The 21,856-nt window shown below is 54.2% G+C and overlaps 8 protein-coding genes across 8 annotated transcripts; 4 read left to right on the top strand and 4 right to left on the bottom strand.

Moving 5' to 3' along the window:
- Positions 1-67: 67 nt before the first annotated feature.
- On the top strand, positions 68-647 carry A1O3_01486 (uncharacterized protein; the record flags this gene model as incomplete). Its single annotated transcript, XM_007731630.1, has 1 exon — positions 68-647. The coding sequence occupies one exon, from the start codon at positions 68-70 to the stop codon at positions 380-382; it is 315 nt and encodes a 104-aa protein (XP_007729820.1). The 3' UTR covers positions 383-647.
- A 521-nt stretch (positions 648-1,168) lies between these two features.
- On the bottom strand, positions 1,169-1,753 carry A1O3_01485 (50S ribosomal protein L14; the record flags this gene model as incomplete). Its single annotated transcript, XM_007731629.1, has 4 exons — positions 1,169-1,239; positions 1,290-1,520; positions 1,587-1,674; positions 1,739-1,753. 4 exons carry the CDS (start codon positions 1,751-1,753, stop codon positions 1,169-1,171), a joined length of 405 nt encoding a protein of 134 aa, XP_007729819.1.
- A 773-nt stretch (positions 1,754-2,526) lies between these two features.
- A1O3_01484 (uncharacterized protein) lies at positions 2,527-5,106 on the top strand (the record flags this gene model as incomplete). Its single annotated transcript, XM_007731628.1, has 1 exon — positions 2,527-5,106. One exon carries the CDS (start codon positions 2,527-2,529, stop codon positions 5,104-5,106), a length of 2,580 nt encoding a protein of 859 aa, XP_007729818.1.
- Positions 5,107-5,280: 174 nt separating this feature from the next.
- On the bottom strand, positions 5,281-8,684 carry A1O3_01483 (uncharacterized protein; the record flags this gene model as incomplete). The annotated part of the gene is made up of 5 exons (XM_007731627.1): positions 5,281-5,375; positions 5,463-5,579; positions 5,663-5,837; positions 6,085-7,227; positions 7,776-8,684. 5 exons carry the CDS (start codon positions 8,682-8,684, stop codon positions 5,281-5,283), a joined length of 2,439 nt encoding a protein of 812 aa, XP_007729817.1.
- Positions 8,685-9,942: 1,258 nt separating this feature from the next.
- On the bottom strand, positions 9,943-12,116 carry A1O3_01482 (uncharacterized protein; the record flags this gene model as incomplete). The annotated part of the gene is made up of 4 exons (XM_007731626.1): positions 9,943-10,883; positions 10,946-11,482; positions 11,535-11,681; positions 11,999-12,116. 4 exons carry the CDS (start codon positions 12,114-12,116, stop codon positions 9,943-9,945), a joined length of 1,743 nt encoding a protein of 580 aa, XP_007729816.1.
- A 1,522-nt stretch (positions 12,117-13,638) lies between these two features.
- On the top strand, positions 13,639-16,102 carry A1O3_01481 (uncharacterized protein; the record flags this gene model as incomplete). The annotated part of the gene is made up of 3 exons (XM_007731625.1): positions 13,639-13,714; positions 13,770-15,679; positions 15,755-16,102. 3 exons carry the CDS (start codon positions 13,639-13,641, stop codon positions 16,100-16,102), a joined length of 2,334 nt encoding a protein of 777 aa, XP_007729815.1.
- Positions 16,103-16,582: 480 nt separating this feature from the next.
- A1O3_01480 (uncharacterized protein) lies at positions 16,583-17,882 on the top strand (the record flags this gene model as incomplete). The annotated part of the gene is made up of 3 exons (XM_007731624.1): positions 16,583-16,654; positions 16,869-17,228; positions 17,508-17,882. The coding sequence occupies 3 exons, from the start codon at positions 16,583-16,585 to the stop codon at positions 17,880-17,882; spliced, it is 807 nt and encodes a 268-aa protein (XP_007729814.1).
- Positions 17,883-20,032: 2,150 nt separating this feature from the next.
- Positions 20,033-21,162, bottom strand: A1O3_01479 (uncharacterized protein; the record flags this gene model as incomplete). The annotated part of the gene is made up of 3 exons (XM_007731623.1): positions 20,033-20,293; positions 20,421-20,671; positions 20,865-21,162. The coding sequence occupies 3 exons, from the start codon at positions 21,160-21,162 to the stop codon at positions 20,033-20,035; spliced, it is 810 nt and encodes a 269-aa protein (XP_007729813.1).
- Positions 21,163-21,856: the final 694 nt, after the last annotated feature.

Here is a 21,856-nt window from a genome sequence, read left to right as displayed (position 1 = left end):
CTTCCAGTTGCCCAGGTTGCACCCACCGCCGAACCTCTACACATCAGAAACTGAGACTCCGACCAGAATGCCACCAACAATCCATTCAATGCCGGAGAAGAGAAAGTTCTCCTTCGACGTTGGGGACGCGGCATTACCAGCCAGCAACGAGGTCTGCCACAGCTCTTCACCGAGGCACTGTTCCCCTCCTACTCCGTCTCTGAAGCGTCCCAAGATTCATATTGAGCGTACCTCTCGAGCGACTAAACGTCAGTGCAAGTCTTGGAATCCATCGGTGCTTAAATGGCTAGAGACAGATCCTTCAAGCATCAGAACCAGAATCATTGATTGGGTTGACATTCAAAAAGCGCCCTTGCCAACCAACCTGTCTCCAGCGACCTAGACGACCTGTCCGTCGAGTACAAAGCACATCGACCAAGTATCGAAGAGGAAGAGCAAAGCCTCAGTGCGAATAGCTTGCACCTATTTCCAGATGACTCGGTCGATTCCGACATGTCGGAGTCCTTGGTCGGGTCCAGTCAGACCGCTCCACTGTGATCAAACCCACTGACGGTGATTTCGAGACCTTACTCAAAGAGCGAGGCATTTACTCCCTATCCCACAATGCACCAGGGCCTAAAAATATCGCTGAGATAAACGGTGCTCTAAGACCCTTCTGGAACAACATACAAAGAAGTCTACCGGGATGCCATGAACGCCGTGGAGTACATGAGGTGAACGACCCTTAGGTGGGTTAGAGCAGACACGTCGCAATGGAGGAGAAGCTTCTGGACTCGTTACGGCAAGGACTAAACCCGATGACGCCTCTGGGCAGGCGTGCCGGAGGGCGCAATAGAAGAGGTGGCAGTACAAGCAACCTTCGACCCCGGTCTCCCTCTACGACACGAACAACCCTTTCCACCGAGCTCGATCCCAACTAGCCTACAGCCTCGGCGATGATGGCTATCCGTGTCTCACGCTGAAAATCTTAGACTTGCTACTGCATCGGGTGTTCTTTTGCATTTTGTACAATTGTTTATGGCAGTGGGTATCTGGTTAATGTTCGAGGGAGTTCCTGAACTCCTGTGAGCAGAGCATGTTGCCCGGCATCCCACGATCGCGAGAAGACGGAGAGATGAACTCGCTCTATAGTAGAACATTGTGTGAAGCTCTTCCTCCGCTGCATGAATCACACATGCATCGGCGCCAGAGACAGAATCTTTGACCACTTCTTATCTCGTAACTCAGAGCCAACGACACCTATATGGTGTCAGAAGATGGGAGATGGAGGGATTCGGGAGGAAACATACTGGATAACCTTGTGCCGATAGGATCGCCATTTTTATTGATGAGCACACAGGCATTGTCGTCAAACCTGATCAGACTGCCATCTTTTCTCTGAACTTCCTTCTTCGCCCGCACAACCACAGCATGCCGTATGTCTCCTCTTCGCACTTTGTTCGTAATTCCCAAGCTTGACCCGCCAGGGTTTTCGGGGCCGAAGGATCGCTGCTTCTGGACGACGACGATTATCCTGTCCCCTGCACATAGAGTCAGCCAGGCATCCTAGCACTGAGTTGCTCTGCAGTGGATTTGTTAGGAAGTACCTATTGTTGCATGCTGTATCTTCTTTCTCATGACCGCGACGCACTCGACAACGGCGGCCCCGGAGTTGTCGATGCAATTAAGCATCGTCTGGACAAAAGCGTTAGAACGCACTAAGGGCATCCTGCACAAGGGCCTGCAAAACAGCACTAACCTTGAGTTGTATCATCGTGGTAGCATAATGTGGTTTGTCACTGACACTCCAACATCGACGGAGCAGCAAATAACTGCCTTGGTGTCTGCGAAAAGCGAAACGGTCCCAGGCTGAGTCCAAATAAGGCAGGTCGAGCGGGCACCAGCTTTGCCACGTGACAGCCATTGTCTTTCATCCATCCTCCTGCTGCTTTCGTTCAGGTGTCGAAATGTGCCGAGTACCAACCCATACGGTTTGCATGGGCATGATTTGGTTTCGGGGTCCGGTCGGTCAATGCTATAGAGGATCATAAAAGTGGCCGCTATCTACAATTCAATTGTGACCTATTAGGTGCCTATGACTAAGCCATTGAAATCTGAGATGTGTAGGTGGGAGAGGAGCATTGTTTCCTGCAGCTCCGATTTCATCGCCCTCCTAGGCTAAAGAGACGTTGATCTTTCATCCCTGTGAAGTAGTTTATCGTGGATCATGGTGTAGTAGAATCTATCAAAAATGAAATCCCCTGAGACAGCACGTGAGCTGCTCATTCACGTGATACCACGTGCCCACCCCCGAAGTTTCATGGGATCCCAAGTTCACCTCCTATACGAACGATTGCCCCGTCTTTTCCTTCATTTCAAGAACCTCCTCTCCTATAAACTCCTCGAGAGCTTTATCTCCCAAGGATATCTTATTGCCAATACAGACACGCTCACGAAAGATGTCTGACTGAACCGACGCCGCGTCAGGGGTTTTCAAAGGCGGAGGAGGGCTGAGCCGGGCAGCTGAGTTCGTGATCGAATTTGGACATGCCTATCAGGTATGGGAAAGCTGCTATTGGTCTGGCCCATCTGCTTCTTGTCCTGTCACTTGTGATATTTGCAAAGGGATTCTTCCCACACAAGGCGTTTCTGCCAGGTCTGGCGACATGGCCTCAGGGACTCGACATCGTACCCAGATCAGCTCCGTTTGACCGAGTCATCTTTATGGTCGTCGACGCGCTCCGCAGCGATTTCGTCTATGGCAACGCATCAAGCTTTGCCTTTACCCAAGGTTTGATCCGGTCTGGTGCAGCCCTGCCGTTTACTGGCCATGCAAGTGCGCCGACCATCACCATGCCGCGGGTCAAGGCTATCACGACAGGGTCCGTACCAAGCTTCGTAGATCTGGTTCTTAACTTTGCCGAGTCAGATACGACCTCGACCTTGAAGGATCAGGACTCATGGCTGGCGCAGCTCAGAGCAAAAGGTGGCAAGCTGGTCATGTATGGGGACGACACGTGGCTGCGGTTGTTCCCTGATTTCTTCGACCGAGCAGATGGGACTACTAGCTTCTTCGTCTCTGATTTCACCGAAGTCGACAACAACGTCACAAGGCATATCCCTTTCGAACTGGCACAGGATGACTGGTCTGCCATGACCATGCATTTCCTTGGCCTCGACCACATAGGGCACAAGACTGGTCCAAGAGGCCCCAATATGCCGGGCAAGCAAGCGGAAATGGATGGGATCGTAAGACAGATATACACGGCCATGGAGAACAGCCACCATCTCCAGTCGTGTCTGCTGGTGTTGCTTGGTGACCACGGGATGAACGAAGGGGGCAACCACGGCGCATCGTCTCCCGGGGAAGTCTCGACTGCACTCACATTCATCTCGCCCAAGTTGAAGTCTGCGTTCGAAGGACAGACAAGTCCGATTGACAGTACAGTCGACTACAAGTACTACGATGTCGTCCAACAGTCAGATATTGTCCCAACCCTCGCGGCACTCTTGGGATTCCCTGTCCCGCAGAACAACCTCGGTATCATCATACCACGCTTGTTGGAGCTTTGGACCGTTCAGCAGGACCAGTACGATCTGCTCTTCGAAAATGCGGAGCAGATATATCGCATCTCACAGGCAACGTTTCCTAGCAACTTCGCAGCCCAAATGGTTGACCAGGGGTGTTCAGCAACGACACAGGATGATGCCGAGATCATTGTGTGCCTCTGGAGACAGGTGCTAGAAGACTATGAGGCCGGCCACGGAGCGTATTCAAGCAGCTCAATGGCCCATCTGAGGTCATTCCTCAGCAAAGCTCAAACACTCCTCAGCGGTACGGCCAGCAACTACGACCTGCGCAGCATGCAAGTCGGCATCGGGCTGGGCGTACTTGCACTGACCCTCTGTCTGCCTAGCTTTACACAGGGGCTACGGGCTGGTGGCTTCGAGGGCGTAGCCTTGGTATCCATAATGGCGCTATACGCCATCACCATGTTCGCCAGCAGCTACGTCGAGGAAGAGCATCAATTCTGGTATTGGGCTCTCGGTGCATACTTGATCATTCTGTACTTCAAAGGCGGCAGATATGCGATCAGCCCCGAAAGCGCTGTGACAGGCTCGACGCAACCGGCCCTCGCGTACATGTTGTTCGGCCTGGTCCGTAGATGGAGACAAACGGGACAGAAATACGCCGGCGATCCCGATATTCTCAGCGAAGTCGTCACGCCGAATCCATCGCTTCTTTGGGTTCTCGTCGTCCTCACCTATGCCCTGTTGTCGACCAATCTCAGTCGAAGGGCTGTAACCTGGACGGGCGCAAGGCAAATGGGCCTTTTGCCCGCCTTGGTGTCCACCTCGGCGTTTCTCTTCAAGATCGCGTTCACGGCCGCCGATGCGCCAGAGCTGCTGCAAGCATTTCCTATCTTCGGCCCGCTCGTGTCATTTGTCTCGCGCTACCCGCTGGTAAACCTGGCCAGGGTCGTGTTCCTAGGGCTGGCTCACCTCCTCGCCTGTGCGGTCTACTACGAAAAGCCATGGAAGAGCGCCCGGCAGCTGCAGTCCTTTCTGACCGCGTTCCAGGATGTGCTCTCGATCTTTCTCATTACGCAGTCCCGCACTGTGTACATCCCGCTGTACTTGTTCTTCAATCTTCAGTTGTACTTATTGCGCCGCGGACGGAGATACTCGGTCGGCGAACTTGGGATTCTAGCTCTGCTCTTTCAATACGCGTCGTTCTTCGCCATGGGCGGCACAAACTCCATTGCGACCATCGATCTCTCCAATGCCTACAACGGTGTCAGCGGGTACAATGTGGTCGCAGTGGGGATTTTGACCTTTGTCAGTAACTGGGCGGCGCCGATCTGGTGGGCCTTTGCAGTGTGCCAGTTATTCAGCGTGGTCGACCTCAGCAATGGGGGGTATTCATTTCTGTTGACTGCTCTGGCGACATTCTCCTGCGTCCATGCACTCGCCGTCATGGTCGCCTGCACCTTTCTTCGCGAACATCTCTTCATCTGGACCGTCTTCTCGCCAAAGTACCTGTATACAGCTGCTTGGGTGGTGGGCCAGCATACCATCATCAACACCATGGGACTCGGAATGCTGTTGTGGCAGGGTGATAGGTAGCCAAGTGATCTCTCACTTCAAGGGTTGCGTGCGCCTTGAGCGGGAGGCTAAGCGCAAATGATTCTTTCCTGCTGGCGGTGCTTCGAGCTCGACAACGGGCGGGGCTCTGACGCTGTCCGTCGCACAGGTCGAGGGAAGGCCTTTTCTCCAGCTTCAAGTCCTGCTCCCACCGGATCACAGAGATCTATTTTGCACTTCCGGCACCATGAACTGGTCAAAGAGCTCTCCGATGCCTAGTGTATCGTCGATGGAGAGAACTTTCGACACATCTATGAAACGCAGAAGCGGTCAGTATGATGTGGCAGCAAATGCAGATGACGATTGCTCTCAGGCTGGTCAGCGGGATCTCGACATACATTGATCTGGTCGTACGATGACAGTGGCCCCGATTTCCGGGTCGATGGCGTACTTTTCATAGGCGTGGCCGTGGCCGGAATTGTAGCTCTCGTCATCAATGAATATCTTATGCAAATCTGGACCCAAGCATGAACGGATCAGCATCGATCAATGGTGTGGTGTCAATCGAATTGCAACGGTCAACGGTATTCTTTCTTACCTCGCATCTTCCACTTTCCTGTGACCGGCCAGAAGAACAGGGGGATGTCCTCCTGCTCGAGTTTGACCCTTTCGCCGGCCAAGACCACGATGGGCTCGAGAAAGCTGTCGACGTCGGAGGACGACGGCGTATACCTCCGCACGGGGCCTGCGGGAGAATCGAGATAGTTGGCCATCTACAGATGTAGGCACGTGTGCGCGTTAGCCGAGATGTACTCTGTACATATACAGGATACAGGATATCCATGGGACTGCCACTGCCCACGGACCAGATCAGATCACGTCGAATGGGATGGGATGGGATGGGATGGGATGGGATGGGATGGGATGGGATGGGATGGGATGGGATTGGATGGGATGCGATGTGAGAGGATATATTATATCTTCTATCTGGATCTGACCCCGGGACAGCTCACCACTCACCTTCTGCAGCCTGGGAAGAGTATGAGGATGCCCAATGGTGCCGGCGAAGAACACCAGGCGCCAACGGCCGTCTGCCCGCAGCGCCTGGACCAGCGGCATGGCTTTGGCGTCACAGAACCGCACGACCTGGGCGCTGGGGAAGCGCATGCCGACCAGGATGTTCTGGGCCAGCTCCTGCTTGCTGGTCGCGCAGGACGTGATGCTGGAATCCTCATACTTGGCCGTCAGCCCGGCAGTGTAGCGGCCAGCTCGGATGAAGTGTTGGCTGAACTGCTCGGGGGTCCAGGCGGTCTCACCATCATGTTCTGGTTCAGTACCTTTGTCCGCGTCAGCATCAGCGTCAGCGACAGTGCGAGTGCCAGTGCGAGTGCCAGTGCCAGTGCCAGCGACATCGTCAGTGACAGCGACAGCGTTAGTGTCAGCGACAGTCCCAGTCCCAGTCCCAGGCTGATGATGGTGATTGCCGACACTGGTCTTCCTGGAAAACAATTTGGTGAACCAGCGGTCGAAGTCGATCAGGTCGGCGGCGGTCCTGCCGCGCTCGAGAGTGTAGGTGGACAACAAGCGATTGGGACGAGCGCGGGCGCGGGCGTGGGCGCGGGAACAGGAGCGGGCTTGGGCTTGGGTTTGGGTTTGGTCTTGGTCTTGATCATTGCCGGCCTTCAACACCATGCCCAGTTTCCAGCCGATGTTATACCCGTCCTGCAGACTGACGTTCATGCCTTGGCCGGCCTTGGGCGAGTGGGTGTGGAAGGCATCGCCGGTCAGGAAGACACGGTTGAGCAGGCTGAAGCGGTCGGCCAGCCGCTGGCCGATGCAGTAGCACGACCACCAGGCCGTTTGGGCAATGTCCAACTCGAACGGCGCGAAGATCTGGCCCGCCTTCGCGTGCACGTCGCTCAGTTGGATCGACTCGACCGTGGTGCCCGCAGGGAATTCGATGTACAGCCGTACCAGGGAACCGCCTTCGCGCGGGATCACCAGCACCGTGCCGGCGTGCGAGTGGATCGTCGCTTTCCGCCGTATGTCGGGGAAGTTGGTTCGAGCGTAGACGTCCATGACTGCCCAGACTGCGTCCGTCGTGTCGCCGACCATTTTGAATCCGAGGGATTTGCGCACCATACTGTGAGCACCGTCGCAGCCCTGGGAGTTAGGAGTTAGCCATCGTTTCTGTAAAACTTGGGCATTCTCAGCCTTGCCCTCTAACCAGAGACGCTGGTTATACTATACTATATAGCATGCGCTGCCCCTGTGACCCATTGATAGAACATCTTAGCCTTCATTTGACAGTCTCACTCACACACACGCACACACACACACACACACACTCTCTCTCTCTCTCTCTCTCACTCACTCACTTACTCTCTGAGTGTGTGTCTCTCTGAGTATGTATCTCTCTCCCTTTGTGTGTTTGTGTGTGCGTATGTCTGTCTCTCTCTTTCTCTCACACTCACATGCCAGCCGCTCAAGATCATGTCATATCTCATATTACCAAACTTGATGAGGAGAAAGTAAATACCGAATAGGACAGACAAGGCCCTACCCCTTGACGGACCAGCAAAGAGTGAGGTCATTGATGAATGGGAATGGGAATGGGAATCTGAATCTACAAGAAACAGGACATCCCTAGGGCCTTTCTACCCAGAGGACCTTGATTGATAAAATAAGAAGTACGTCCGTAGGGTACTCACCAAGACATATTTCGCCCTGAATAGCTCCTCCTGGCCATCTTTCTCCGCGACCACGGAGCAGGGGTAGGCAGTGGGATCCGACTCCGAGGTTGCGAGTGTGTTGTGTGTATCTGTGTCAATGTTTGTGTCTATGTTTGTGTCTATGTTTGTGTCCGCGTCCACATCCACATCCACAGCCACACTCTTGACAGTATATCCGTAGGCGACGTCGTGCCCACCCAGCCCGCGCATCTTGTCGAGCATGAGCCCATTGATGCGGGCCTGGTTGAGAATCACATGGGGCAAATGACTCAGGCCGGGCTGTGTGTCTGCGGCGCGGCTGGTGCGGCGGAGTGTGGTTGTGGTTGTGGTTGTGGTGGTGGTTCTGGTCGGGTCTTGATTGATTCCTTCGTGGGCGGTGTTGGTCGGGTCTTGATTGATTCCTTCGTATGCGGTGTTGGTCCTGGTCCTGGTCGTGTCGTCCGGTGCCGGTCCCGGTGCCCAAAACGCCACTTCCAACACATGATACGCCTCACGCAACACCTCCTCAGCGAGGCCAAACGACTCGAACACCTCGACCGTGCGGCACTGCACACCGTCCGCCTGGCCCATGGTTAAGGGGCCCGCGCGCCGCTCGAGGATCTTGACGCTGCGGATGCCGTAGATGGCGAGCCAGAGGGCCGCGCAGAGCCCGGCACTGCCGGCGCCGCAAATCAATACGTCGACATGTTCGGGTTTCTGTTGCTGTTGCTGTTGCCGTGTACCTTGACCTTCGTGTTCGGGTCGACTTTCACCTTCATCTTCGTGTTCGGCTTCGTGTTCGGCTTGTCGTTCGGGTTGACCTTCAAGCGCCGGCTGACCTTCGCGTTTGCTGTCACGGTCATGGTCGCTCTCACGGTCACTCTCACGGCCGAACTCTTGTTCCGCCATCCCAAATACCCAGGGGTGCCCGGTGGGCGGGATGGGATGGGATGGGATGTTTGCCAACCCCAAGCAAGGTCCACTGTGGTAGTGGTAGTGGTAGTGGTAGTGGTTTCCAGGATGGGATGGGGATGGGGGATGAGGTCAATGAATACCTAAGGAAGAAAAGTAATCGACGAGAATGGAGAAATGAAGTCTGGCCTGATACCACCCCGGCGACTTGGATGTACAGTACAGCACTGATCAGTAGATATCACTGTGAACGGCACGGGAAACAGGGTTCAGGGTGCTCTGCTGGTCTAAGACTGGACCCAAGGCGTCTTCGGAGTTCCGCTTCAAACAAACAAAACGACCAATTTATATTTAACCCAAGAGTCAACAGTCAGTCTACTTGGTATCACAACAAACCACAAACAGGAGTTACACGGCTACACGGCATCAGCTGAACCAGGACTCCCACTGCCTCTGGTTTGGTTAGGAACATCAATTCATTATCATTGTTCCCGCTCCTTGACCAGCCCGTGGGATCCAAGTCCGAAGTGGTCGCCCCTCGCCTCTGGTGACCCCGTTTGTTTGTCTTCCCCGCGCTTCGCTATGTGGTTGACTCTGGGGTTCCCCACTGCTGCCTCCAAGCTGGTTCCCCCCAACTTAAGAGGTTCTCTGTCTGAGATCGGTCTTAGTGTGGCTGTGGCACTTCGCTCGGCCGCGTCCTTCCTGAGCCTATGGCCGGGAAAGCACTAGAGTAGTCAGGAGTACCCGTGCGAAGCTGTCAAGTATCTCATTCGACACCCCTCTGACGGAGACGAGCCTGCCATTGTCTGAGACGTTCACGGCGTTACTCAACACCTTGGTGCTTCCTGCAACGTTGAAATGACTGCTGGAAGGCTTCTGCATGGTTATGGGCTGAACCCGGCTGTTGACCTCGGCCTCTTTTCCCACGCCGAGTGTCAACCTGTACGGGGAGCGGTGTTGGCCTGCCTCACAAGTACCCATCAACGTCCGCAGAAGGGACAGCTAGCCGCAGAAGGGACAGCTAGTTAGCTGGTTGGTAGCCCCCCGAGGAGGGCTACGGTGTAAAACCCGGTATCCTTTTCTCCCTTGGTTGCACTTCTATACCTCCCATTCGCTCAAGTCCGTTCTGTGATGAACACCATATATTTTTAATTCGGCCATGACGAGATGGAACGAGTCTTTGGGACCAACGATGATGCATGGTTCAGGTGGCCTCAAAAATGGACCAGAATGGCGTCGATCATTGCGCCTAGAATCAAGGCAGTGTTCGTGGCTCGCCAAACATTCCATCTGCAGGGAAGCGTGTGTCGAGGGAGGGCGAGATCACGATAGTGGGTGAAGTCTGCCCCTCAGGCATATTCGCGCTCGAGGGGCCGGAATAGGTCTCCCGCGTAGGACTGTGAAAGCTCGTCGGTGGCACCTGAAGCGTGTCCCGTCGCTGATGGGGCCTAGTTACGGTCGACTCGGACAAAGTTCGTCCCGTCGACACTGTCCCAGGTTCCGTTGTTGGAGATGTCGTAGGCGATAAGATAGGTAGCACCCCGTCCGGAGATTGTGGCGATTGAGGCGAGGCTCCTCTGGGCGTCGTCGAGCTACCTTCAAGACCATTTCTGGAAGTCATGCTGCCGTTCAAGCTCCGTGGGCTCGGAGACTGCGCGCGATGCATGGGAGAAACGCTCCCGTCGGCTCTCCGGCCCTGACTGTCGTGCTTTATGATTTTCCGAACTCTTCCGGCATCTAAAAACTCTTCCCCTGGAGTGAGGGGGTAGCCTCCCGCGAGTCCATTCCTCCACTCCCAGACATCTGATCGGTCGTGTGAGGCTGTGCCGATGTAACGGACAATCTTGTTCAAAGCGTTGGCTACTTTCAGTCTGTTCCCCGCATCCTGTCCTTCCAGAACGTCGTTTTGCGGATCTTGGTCCAAAGGAGGCTCATCAGCGCTACGCACAGGCTGCGCCAAGGCACTCCCATCACCATCTGAAGGACCGCGGTGTAGGACTGGGGCGTTCCCAGCGGCGGTCGTAATGGAGAGACTTGGAAACAGGCCAAGGCCGTGTCCTTCGGTCCCGCATGTGCATTGTTTCACGGGAGCTTTTGGGTCCGCTTCACACTTGACAGCCTGCCATTTTACGGCCAGAACGACGTACAGCGAGCCCAAAACGGCGAGTGCGGTGCCGGCAATCGGGGCCCACTGGCCTGAACCCAGCAGGGGATTGGTCAGCCAGCTACGGCAACGAGGAACAATGGCAATCACTTACCGATACTGGCGATAGGCTCGGTCTGGTACAGGACCTGAGGACTAAAGAAGTTCCTCTCACCCGTAATGACGATAGCTAGTACTGCAGCACCCGTCATGGGGATCTGCACGGCCTCCAGAAACCGGCTGATTGCGCTGTTGATTGCCCTCATCTTCTTCAGAGTGGCACCGTTGGTGCCAGAGATCGGCTCGTCAAGCTCATCTTCCTTGTTTCGATCACTGAAGCGATTCTTCCCATTGATCTCCAAGACCTTGTTCCACATGGAGATCAGCGAAAGGATGGCGGGGATGCAGCAGGCAGATGCGAGGAGAACGGCCGTGCCAAAGGTGAGCCTGTCTGGAGCAGGTATCACATAGATGTTATTAGCCGAGCCCCCTCGCAGCGGGGAGTGCGGGCCTAGTTCGATCGTGCAGGTGAGGCCGCACTGGCTGTTGTACTGGAATTTGCTAGCGCTGGGGGAGATTGGGCCGCCAGAATCATCGTGCAGACAGTCGGAGGCATCAGTGCGGAAGAACTCGACCGTCAAGCTCAATAGTCCTGGCGACGCAGTGTATCAGAACTGGTCATAGACCAAGAGGGCCGCGCTCACCTGCAAGAATGAGGCCGGTCCAAAAGAAGATGATATTTGAACCGGTAGCATGGGAGTACGTATGAGACATCCTGGCTGTCACTGGTGCGGCCAGGACACCGACCGAACATAGCTGGAATGCTCCGTAGACGTCCATATCGAGGGCGCCTGGGGTAGAGAGGTGTCAGTAGGGAGGGTCTCTGCGGAATCGGCGGTTGGGACTTGCCATCGACATGTACGGCCGCGAGTACGATGCCGTGTATGGCGGCGACAGCTGGAAAAAGCAACGCAGCTGCCACGCATGCATCCCTGAGCCAGTCCACCGTTTGAGCGAACACGCAGGCTGTAATGAGGGCGTAATATCTACCGATATAGAGGGGCATGTCAGCAGTGTGTTCTTCCGTTTCCGCGTAACGCTTTCGCGGGGACGTCTTTCGAGATGAAGGGCAGGACTCACAGGGCCCTCGAGCCTGGTCCATACTGACCAGACAGTGGCCATGCACATACAACATGGAGAGCTTCGTTGGTAGTGTTCGCGGTGGTGGCCATGGCCTCTCGGCCAGCTAGAGTGGCCCCCAGCAAGGCTGGAGAAAGTGCGGGCATGACCTCTTTCCAAAACGGGGTGTGGGAGGAGGGTGGAGGGTGGGCTCAATGATGGAGAAGAAAAGGATCTAAGGTTGCGACTTGGCTAGATGTATAGCTGGGTACGGAGTACATGTACATGACACCCGTACTTGGCCAGAGTCAGGCATGGTCTGGGGAGCTAGGGACGGGAAGCACCTCGGAATGTGGGCTTGCTGAGTGAGGCTGAAGTACTGCAACGACCAGCATGGCAGCATGGCACCGGATATCCGTGGTGGTTGGTGGTTGGTGGTGGTGCAACCATCTGCGGCTCATGTTCAGGCGTGCCAGGGCGTGGGAGCATGATTGCAACATTCGCAGGGGTGGTGACAGGTTGTGGTGTGTGGTGTGCGCACCCGAGGATGCCTGAGGATGCCTGTTGATGCCTGCCACCTACCAGAAGCAACACAATGCAGGAGCAGGAGCAGGAGCAGATGCTACGGTGCAGCGGTGCAGCGGTACTTGCGACGTCACTGGCAGTCAGGTCCCGATAAACTACTGCGCTAGCCTCGTCCTGGCTAAGTCTGCCTTGGCGCCGCTGACCGGTTTCTGTGATTGGCGGTTAAAGTTGACGGTTGCAGCCTGAGTTGCAGTTTAGTTGGCGGTTGCCTGGCCCAAACCCAATTGGGATTTTGGAGGGACGGCGGCAGAAGGCAGACTGCGGACTGGCAGACAGAGCTGTACCACCGCACCGCAGCCAGCACCGCATCTTCGCAGTGTGCTGCCTCTGCCTCTACTATCTGTGTCTGTGCTTGTATTCTGTCTTCCACCCCGCCACAATCTTGGTCCTCTATCCCTGCGTCCAGGCCGGTCGTCAAAAGTACCCGGCAGCTCTCCCTTCAACAGGCGGTGAAGGCGACTTCCCGTGGTCAAGGTTGACCTAGCGCAGCCTGCTAGTGCTAGACTGCGCCCACGCATGCGGGCGGCGGGGTATTCTTCTTGCAAGGCGAGGGCATATTCTCCATTGGCCGCATGGCCGCAAATGATTGATGGGACATGATGCCTGCCCAGTCGCTGTCCCGTTACCAGTTGCGTTTGCCTGATCGTTTTCCACCTTGTCTGGTCCAGATCATGCTGACAGTGAACGCATGTGCATCACCACTACGGGGTTCATGGGGCACACGGCCCCTCAGCCCGCCCTGCGCCAGGGGCCGGGACGAGCTTGCGACCGGGCAGCTTACCCACACCCAGTCTGCCTTGTCAACTTCCTTCGATTCCTTTTCGCCACTGACCTGGGCCTTATCGTCGGGCTCAGGTTGGCTTCTTTTCCAGCCGATTTCCTGACAAGAGCCGGCTTCAGCTTTACCTTTCCTTCCACATCTCCCGTTGGCCTCCTCAAATAGTTGTCGAGCAGTCATGTCTGAATCGGGCCGGCTTCCTTCGACGTCCAGATAATCCACGTTCTGCGCCCCTTCGAGCTTACAAAGTCCCCCTCCTGAGACACGCACCAAGCAAGCAGATTTGGGTGTGTCGAGCGTCTGTCGCGACGCTGCATGTGATCAAAATGCTACAGGATCTCGATACCGGTCAGATCAAAACATGGCGTTCCATCGTCACGCTCGTCGTTTTTGTCCTCACCAGTAAGTGGTTGATGAAAGATGCAGTTCATGCGATTGACCTTCTCGACCTGTGCAGATTTGACGGTTCTTTTCCCCTATCACATCCCGATATGTGTGCCTCGATGGCTTGCAAACGCTGTTCTTGATATCCTCAGTACCTGGCGTGTGATATCGCCGAGACAGGAGAAACTTCTCCACGGTGACGAGGATGACGAGGCCGGCAAAGTGGGTTATTTCGTCTGGCTGAAGTTCCACATGAACTTTGTAACGGCGCCTTTGGTAGCCGACCTCTTCCTGCTTTCCATTTCCGCCATAGGTCGAGCAGAGGTGCATGACGGCACAATCGGAGCCAACAACATCTCACCGGTGGACATCATGCTGTTTTTCCTCACATTGGCCTACATCGCTATTTCGATTGACGCCTCCGGTTTGATCAGGTACTTGGCTTTCAAGGTGGCCCAGAAATACGGTGGCCAGAAAAGCGGCAATTACGGGCACGAGCTCTTCGGTTACCTGTATGCCTTCTTTTTCGGCCTGGGAACCTGCATCGGCAACGACCCCATCATCCTATCGGGCACGGCCTTTCTCGCTTACTTGACGCGGGTCTCCGGTAACATTATGCACCCAAGGGCGTGGATAGTCAGTCAGTTCGCCGTGGCAAACACTGCCTCCGCCATCCTCGTTTCCTCCAATCCGACCAACCTTGTACTGGCTGGAGCATTCAAGATTAAATTCATCACCTACAGCGCCAACATGATTGTGCCCGTCGTTGTCACGGCCATCGTGGTATTTCCATTCCTGCTGTACGTCGTCTTCGCCGATGAACGCCTTATCCCGCTGTCGATTGAGATCCGCGAGTTCCGCGAGCTTCCTGCTCAGTGCAGAGGCCAGCCCCGTAACCCCAACATGCCTCGCACTAGGGGCAACTCGGAGGAAGAAGAGTATTCGGCCATGGATGCTGAACAAAGCAGGATTTACATGATCGCCCAGATCATGAACCCTAACCTAGACAAAGAAGGCGCGTGGTTCGGAGCTGTCATCATGGCCGTCACCCTAGTCACCCTTCTGGTGCTTAATGCTGTTGACCAGAGCCAGGGCCAGCATCCTGTCTTCTGGGTGACATTGCCAGCCGCGTTTATCATGCTCTGCCATGACTTTATCTCTGATTTCTTCAAACGTAAGAAGCGCAGGGAATCTCGCGAGGAACCTCCGGAGGCTGAACCTACTTCCGCCGAGCCGCCGCTTAGTGATGAGCACGAGCTGGCGAAGGAAGCGAATGTCAGGCAAGAGGAGTGGGTTGAAGCACCTACCCAAGGCGAGCCACCAAGCCATTCATCCAAAACTGGAACATCTAGCGAGATTCATGCCATCAATGGTGGCCATGATCGCGGCCGCGATCATGGCCAGAAGATTGCGCTTGCGGCCAACAATGGCGCCAGTTCAACATCACCATTTCTCGACCACCTTACAATTTTATCACCCGAACATGGTATCTCGGAGAATGGCAGCAGTCTAGTCTCTGCGTCCTCGTCTCTACACGACTCTTCGACACCGAAGCTCGTCCCAGGCGATGAAAAGTCACAGCGTATCCGACCAGTGCTCAGCCCGATCGACACCGCGGGTGAGGTGGTTAAGCTCATGTGTGGAGATTCGTCGAGCACGGTGCCCCCCACCCACATGAGCATCTCTGAGCCTCAGGTGGCGGGCAGACCAACGCATCCAACGCATCCCCGGGCGACTCTTGTCTCGGTTGTCAAGGATGCGTATCATTGGTCACATGAGACATTCCCCACGGTTGTAACGGTGATGACACACCTGCCATTCATGCTGGTGCCTTTCGCTTTGTCCATGTTTGTCCTCGTGCAGGGGTTGGTCACCAAGGGATGGGTGCCCGTATTCGCCCACGGCTGGGATCATTGGGTCACCAAGACGGGCACGATCGGCAGCATCGGTGGCATGGGCTTTCTCTCAGTCATCCTTTGCAATGTGAGTTTGAAGCTTGCTGGATTTGACTCTCTGTGAGATAAACTGGACCAGCTAACGCGTGATTTGCGTGACCAGTTTGCAGGCACGAACATTGGTAGCACCATCCTGTTGTCGCGCATCATCCAGGCATGGCAAGACATCCACCGCGTGAACGGCACCTACATTTCCGACCGGACGTTCTGGGCCACGGTGTACAGCATGGCGCTGGGGGTCAACTACGGCGCATACAGCATGGCCTTTAGCGCCTCGCTGGCTGGTCTATTGTGGAGAGACATCCTTGAGAGAAAGCACATCCACGTCGGCCGTCTCGAATTTGCCGGCTCGAATCTGCCCATCATCGGCATCGCCATGGCGGTTGGGTGTGCCGTCCTGGCAGCTGAGGTGTATATTGTCAGACACGATTCCCCTTACGACCCACGGTGAGAACCGATGACATTGGATGAGCGTATTGGAAGAAGGAAGAAGGAACAGGCTGCTAGAGATACATATATATTTCGTATCATTCAGGCTGGTTCATCCTAGACTCGGTTTTCTTTTTCTTTTCCGACCACTACCAATGCCTAGAGCGGCCTTCCAGGAGTGCTTGCGAGGCTATACATGGTAGATATGTTAGACGCGCAGAGACGTGGTGACTTGCAGTGTTATACAAGGAGGGTGGACTATGTGTCTGGCTGTCAACATCTCACCCGGCAGGTCCGTAACTCCGTAACTCCGTCCGCCGTAGGGTTAGGGTTAGGGTTAGGGTTAGGGTTAGTGCTCTATCCTGCGTACCTCAACAGCCTCCTAAGCCACTCCCTCGCTCCTATTACTACTTGACTGCCACGCTCAATACTAAGAAATATTCCCACTGTCCATCTTCGGTCCATCCCGGCCTCACTTCATATCCCCTCCTCGACCATCGACATGTCTGCATCCCCAGCTGCCGGAGCCCGAGCCCATTCCGGCCCGTCGTCGGATTTCATTGAGAAGCATCGGGTACGTACTGGACAAGCTACATGTACATCTTACACCTGCTGTACACCACATCTACGGATACGATACACTTCCTGTTGGACCGTAACCGTACATGTTCGGTCAACGATTGTACCTCTTCTGACTTTGATGCAATGATGCTTCTTCCGTTTCTGACCTTGATGCCATGTGCTTCTTCCATTTCTGACTTGACGCCATGTCCTTCTTCCATCTCTAGGCGCAAAACCCGTCGTCGCGCACCATCCTCGTCACCGGCGCCACCGCCGGCATCGGCCTAGCCGTCGCCAACCATCTGCTCGCCTCGCCCGCCCAGCACCTGCTCATCCTGGCGGGGCGCAAGGTCGACGTGCTGAACGAGCTGGCGGCCAACAATCCCGACCGCGTCATCACCCGGCCCGGGGACATGGCTGATTTGGAATACGTCGAGCACGTTCTGCGCGACATCGACTTGGTCGGACGGCTGGACGCGCTGGTTCTCAACCATGGCACGCTGGGCGCGAGTTTGCGCATCGTGGACACGGCGGTCGACGAGTGGGAGCGCACGTTTAGGATCAATGTGTCGAGTTATGTGGCGTTGGTGAGTTTGATCTTTGTTTCTATCTCCATCTCCTGTCCGTCTCTGTCTCCGTCTCCTCGCTTCATCTTCATCTTGGTCTTGGTCTTGGTCTTGGTCTTGGTTTAATTCTATTCTACTGTCCCTTTACTTTCCGCCTTGTCATGACGGCCACGGCCGACGGCGGCCTGCTGTTGGTGCTGTGGGTGCTGTCGGTACTGTACATATCGGGGCGTCAGCGCGTCGTCACAGTTTGCAAGAGTTGTTCCGGGCTGATCACTTCATATGAATCCATCTACACAGGTCCGATCGGCTCTGCCCTTACTTCGCACCACCAAAGGTCGCATCGTCTTCACATCCTCGGGAGCCGCGTCGAACGCCTATTCGTCCTGGGGCGCCTACGGCGCGTCCAAAGCGGCCATCAACCACTTGGCCATGACGCTGAAGAACGAAGAACCGGATGTGATTGCCGTCTCCGTCCGGCCGGGCGTGGTCGACACTGCAATGCAAGTCGATATTCGAGAGAAATATCTCCAGAACATGGACGAACAGGACCAAGCCAAATTCATCGGTGCCAAAAGGGACGGCAAGTTGTTGCCGCCGGAAAAGCCGGGCCATGTCATTGCAGAGCTGGCCGTCAGGGCTGGCAACGAACTGTCCGGCTTGTTTCTCAGGTGAGAGCTGCCCTTTCTTTCTCGCGATGACGTAGTCGTCGTCGTCTAGACAGATACTGATGAGCCCGACAGTTGGGACGATGCCAAGTTGGCGGAATATCAATCTCAATCTCAATCTCAATCGTGATGCGTCCAGAAAGTCCGCTAGTTATGTATGTACCTATGGATGTACCTGAGTTGGCTCGATGCAATGGGAAGTATCGAATCGTGCACAGTGCAGGAGTTGACTTGACTCGACGCAGGGGAATTTTCAGCATCACTTTATTGAATCCACTCGATGGCAAGATAGAATATCATTGATGAATGCACTCGATGGCGAGATGGACTATCGTTTATGAATGCACTCGATGCAAGATAGAATATCAATTATGAATCCACTAGATGGCAAGATAGAACATCATTTATGAATCCACAGATGGTAAGATAGAATATTATTTTTGGAATTTCACTAGATGGAAACGAAGACACACAACATAGATTGGAAATCATAGACGATTCTAGTTCCTAGCTACAAGACACCTGGGGATAAACGAAATCTGTCACTCATACAGACTGTCAGCGACCATTCCATCACAAGACAGTCGGGTTCATTCGAGATATTGCTGAACTCAGTCGAAAGATGAAAAATGAATACACAGACTTAAGCATTAGACCCAGAGGACCTTCATACTTAGCATGGAAGAGTGGTGTGTTCATCATGGTAACGTGGAAACAAGATGAGCAGACTTACCGACGTGGAAGCGAAGCGGGAAGGCCGGAAGAACGACCAGAAACGAAACGAACGGCCGGGCACTGTGGTCGAGGCACTGTGGTCGAAGCACTGTAGTCGAGGTGGAAATTAGACAGGATCCAAGCACACGTCTCGAGGGTAAAATGGTCATGCTGCGTGGCGTTCAGGTAATCGAACCATGATATTCCTCATTTTTGGATCGGAATTTGATAGTACAATATGTGTTGCTCATCATGTGAGGGAGGGGAGGGATCGGGTTGATCTGATGGGTGGATTGGGCCAAAGACTTGCCTTGGCTTGAAAGGACTGTGCTCTGCTGCAGTGCGGCGGAGGCACTGTTGGTGTTGGTGTTGGTGTTGGCGTTGGTGTTGCCTCACTACTACCTAGGTTCGGGAATATCTACTGCTTCTGAGGCAGGTTATCGTTAGCAACTGCTGCAACCTTGGTTCATAGGATGCGGGTGCGGATGTATGCAAATGCCGAGTTGTTCTTGTCAATCAGAAAGTCACTTTGGCTTGGACAGGTAATCACCACAGAATTGTATGATAGGGGCGACACGAATGTTCATCATAGAAGGCAAGAATCGGGACAGACGAAGGATGGGAAGCTGAGCCGACTTACACGCTGGGTTCCGCCTCCAGTCCATTCCATTGCACTGCTTGGCTAGAGAAGCCCGTCGCATGGCTGCCTTTGAAAAATATGTATCGACATTCACGCCAGAGACATTGCCCTTGGTGAGGCGGGCACCAGGAGACGTCTAAGGCAGGGCAGCAGAGTCCCGTCCCATCCTATCCAACCCCGCCGCCATCATCAAGGCGTCGTGATGACCGACTAAGCCAGCCGCGGGAGAGCCATGTCGAGATGGAAAGATGGAAGGGAGGAAAGGAACCAAAACTTGAGTTGAGGAACAAACAACAACAAACAATCAAGGACGAAAAACGAAGCTTCGCTTTAAGTTGAAGTTTGGAGATGAAAGGAGCGCCAAGAAATGGAAAATCTCCCCCCTAGTACTAGTTGTTTGCTATCCCCGATTAGGAAGAGGGTGATGCCGCCCTGTGCACGCCTCGGCTGACTTGCCTCGTTGCGGAGGCTAACTAGATCCAGCTCTCTAAGAAAGACCGTTGAGATTTGAGATTCATCTGCCATAGTCTAGGAGGCACCGAGAGGCTGCTGGCTAAGAGGGTGAGTGACAGCACAACAAATGGAAGAGGAGCATGCGGCAGTAGCGGTGGTGTCTCAAGGCTCTCATCATCTATTTACTCGTCGACAAAAGGAATGGTGTTCTTTGCTACACCCCACGGTTGTTCAAGAAAGATGACAGGTACATCCAGACTTTTCAGGAAGTACGCCTCGGTTTCAAACATGAAAGCCCACCCAAGTTCTTCCAAACTGGTCACGTCAATTTCACCTCAGGAGCGCCCAGATTACATAGTGCCGGTAATTCCGCCGCTGACGGAGATGAACTGTGCAGTGATCCAGCGGCTCTTTTCCGATACTAGCAGAAGCGTAGCATCAGCCAGATCCTCCGGGGACCCGAGGCGATTCGCAGCTCGCGTCTGTTGGTACATGGCAATCTGAAGCGCAGTGGGAGACCCGTCAGGGGCCACTAGTATGTCTTTCGACAGATCTGTCGGAACGGGACCGGGTGCGAGGGTATTGACGGTAATTCCATGGCTCTTGCCAAGCTATGCGACATTGCATTTCGTTAGATGGTTCTGGTTCGGGTTTGGGTTCTGGTTGTCGAGCGCAGAGATTCTTGAATGCAGAGTGGAGAGTGGAAGAATCAGAAACACAAAGACAGTTGAAGCTTACCTCGCCAGCCCAGAGCGTCGTCAGGGCATCCACTGCGGCTTTCGTGGCGCCATATACCGGGGGAGGGACCAAGACTTTGGAGGCAATGGAGCCGATGTTGACGATCCGGCCACCTTGCGGCATTCGACCTACGCCCACCACCGCTTGGGTCAAGTAAATGACACCGAAGACGTTGACGGCGAATTCGTATTCGAGCTGGTCCTGTCCAACCTCCAAAAGAGGTAGGTTGCATGAAGCTGCTGCGTTGTTGACTAGAATCAGACCAGATGGCCACCAGCGTCAGTCCGTGTTGTCTATAAAAACAACTGACTACCGTACTGTCCCAGTACCTGGCAAGAAAGAAAGAAAGAAAGAAACATGACCATGATGAATCATTCATGCCAGCCACTGCATCGTGACAGACCAGATAGACCACATATCAAGCAGACCACAGGCCAGACATACCGAGAATATCAATGTGATCGACGCCGAAGTCTTTCAGGATTTGCTCGACCATGTTCTGAGCAGTCTCGAACTTTTCCACCCCTCCTTGCACGACGGTGGTTTTGGTGCCGAACTCTTTGTGGATGTCGGCGGCGACCTTGGACGCCCGAGCCTTGGACGCCTCCGATACATGATGGATGGCGACAGACGCGCCGTTCCGGGCCAAAGCCCTGGCAATGGCAGCTCCGATGCCGTTCTCTCGACCAGATCCTGTAACCAATGCAGTCTTTCCTGCGAGTGAGAGGGTGTCGGCCGGCATATTGAATAGATTGAAGCTTCGAGGCAAAGGGATCACAAAGCTATTGATATCGATGTAAATGGATCACAAAGCTAGTAATAGTAGTTGAGTTGTCGTTCCGAATTGACTTTAGTGGCAGTTGAGGTAGTTATATTTTAGATATTCGACAGGATTGACTACATACATGGACCTGATCTTATATATGCTATCATGAATCGATGGATGGATGCTATTATAAATCATCATGTTGTAAAGGCCGGGAAACCAAATATTGGTCGCATCAAACCGCACCAGCTGGAGGTACATATGTACCATACTAGGACGCACCAAATCGTACCGGACCCGAATCGCACCAGCCATCGCATCAGTATAAGCTTAGTATGGAGTACAGAGTATAGAGTCTAGTATGAGATCGCATCAAACCGCACCAGCCCGTACCGTACCAGACGGACAACCCAAAAGGCGATAAAGCCGCTTACAAACTCCACCGGTTTAGGTCGCACGCACCAAACCGCACCAGCGACCGTATCCGCACAGACCAGTTAAAAGGCGACAATGGCTTACAAACACAACCAGTTCAGGAGACGAGGCTCCATGACCACATCCGTCACTATCAATTCATCTATAGAGTACAGAGTAGATCATACAGTATGTAGTATATATAAGTCATGGCACCTCTGTTACTGTTGCCGTGATCAACATCTGTCTACTTCAT

The sequence above is a fragment of the Capronia epimyces genome (assembly GCF_000585565.1).
Source record: "Capronia epimyces CBS 606.96 chromosome Unknown aczIQ-supercont1.1, whole genome shotgun sequence".
NCBI lineage: Eukaryota > Fungi > Ascomycota > Eurotiomycetes > Chaetothyriales > Herpotrichiellaceae > Capronia > Capronia epimyces.
This window is presented reverse-complemented; position numbering and strand designations above follow the sequence as displayed.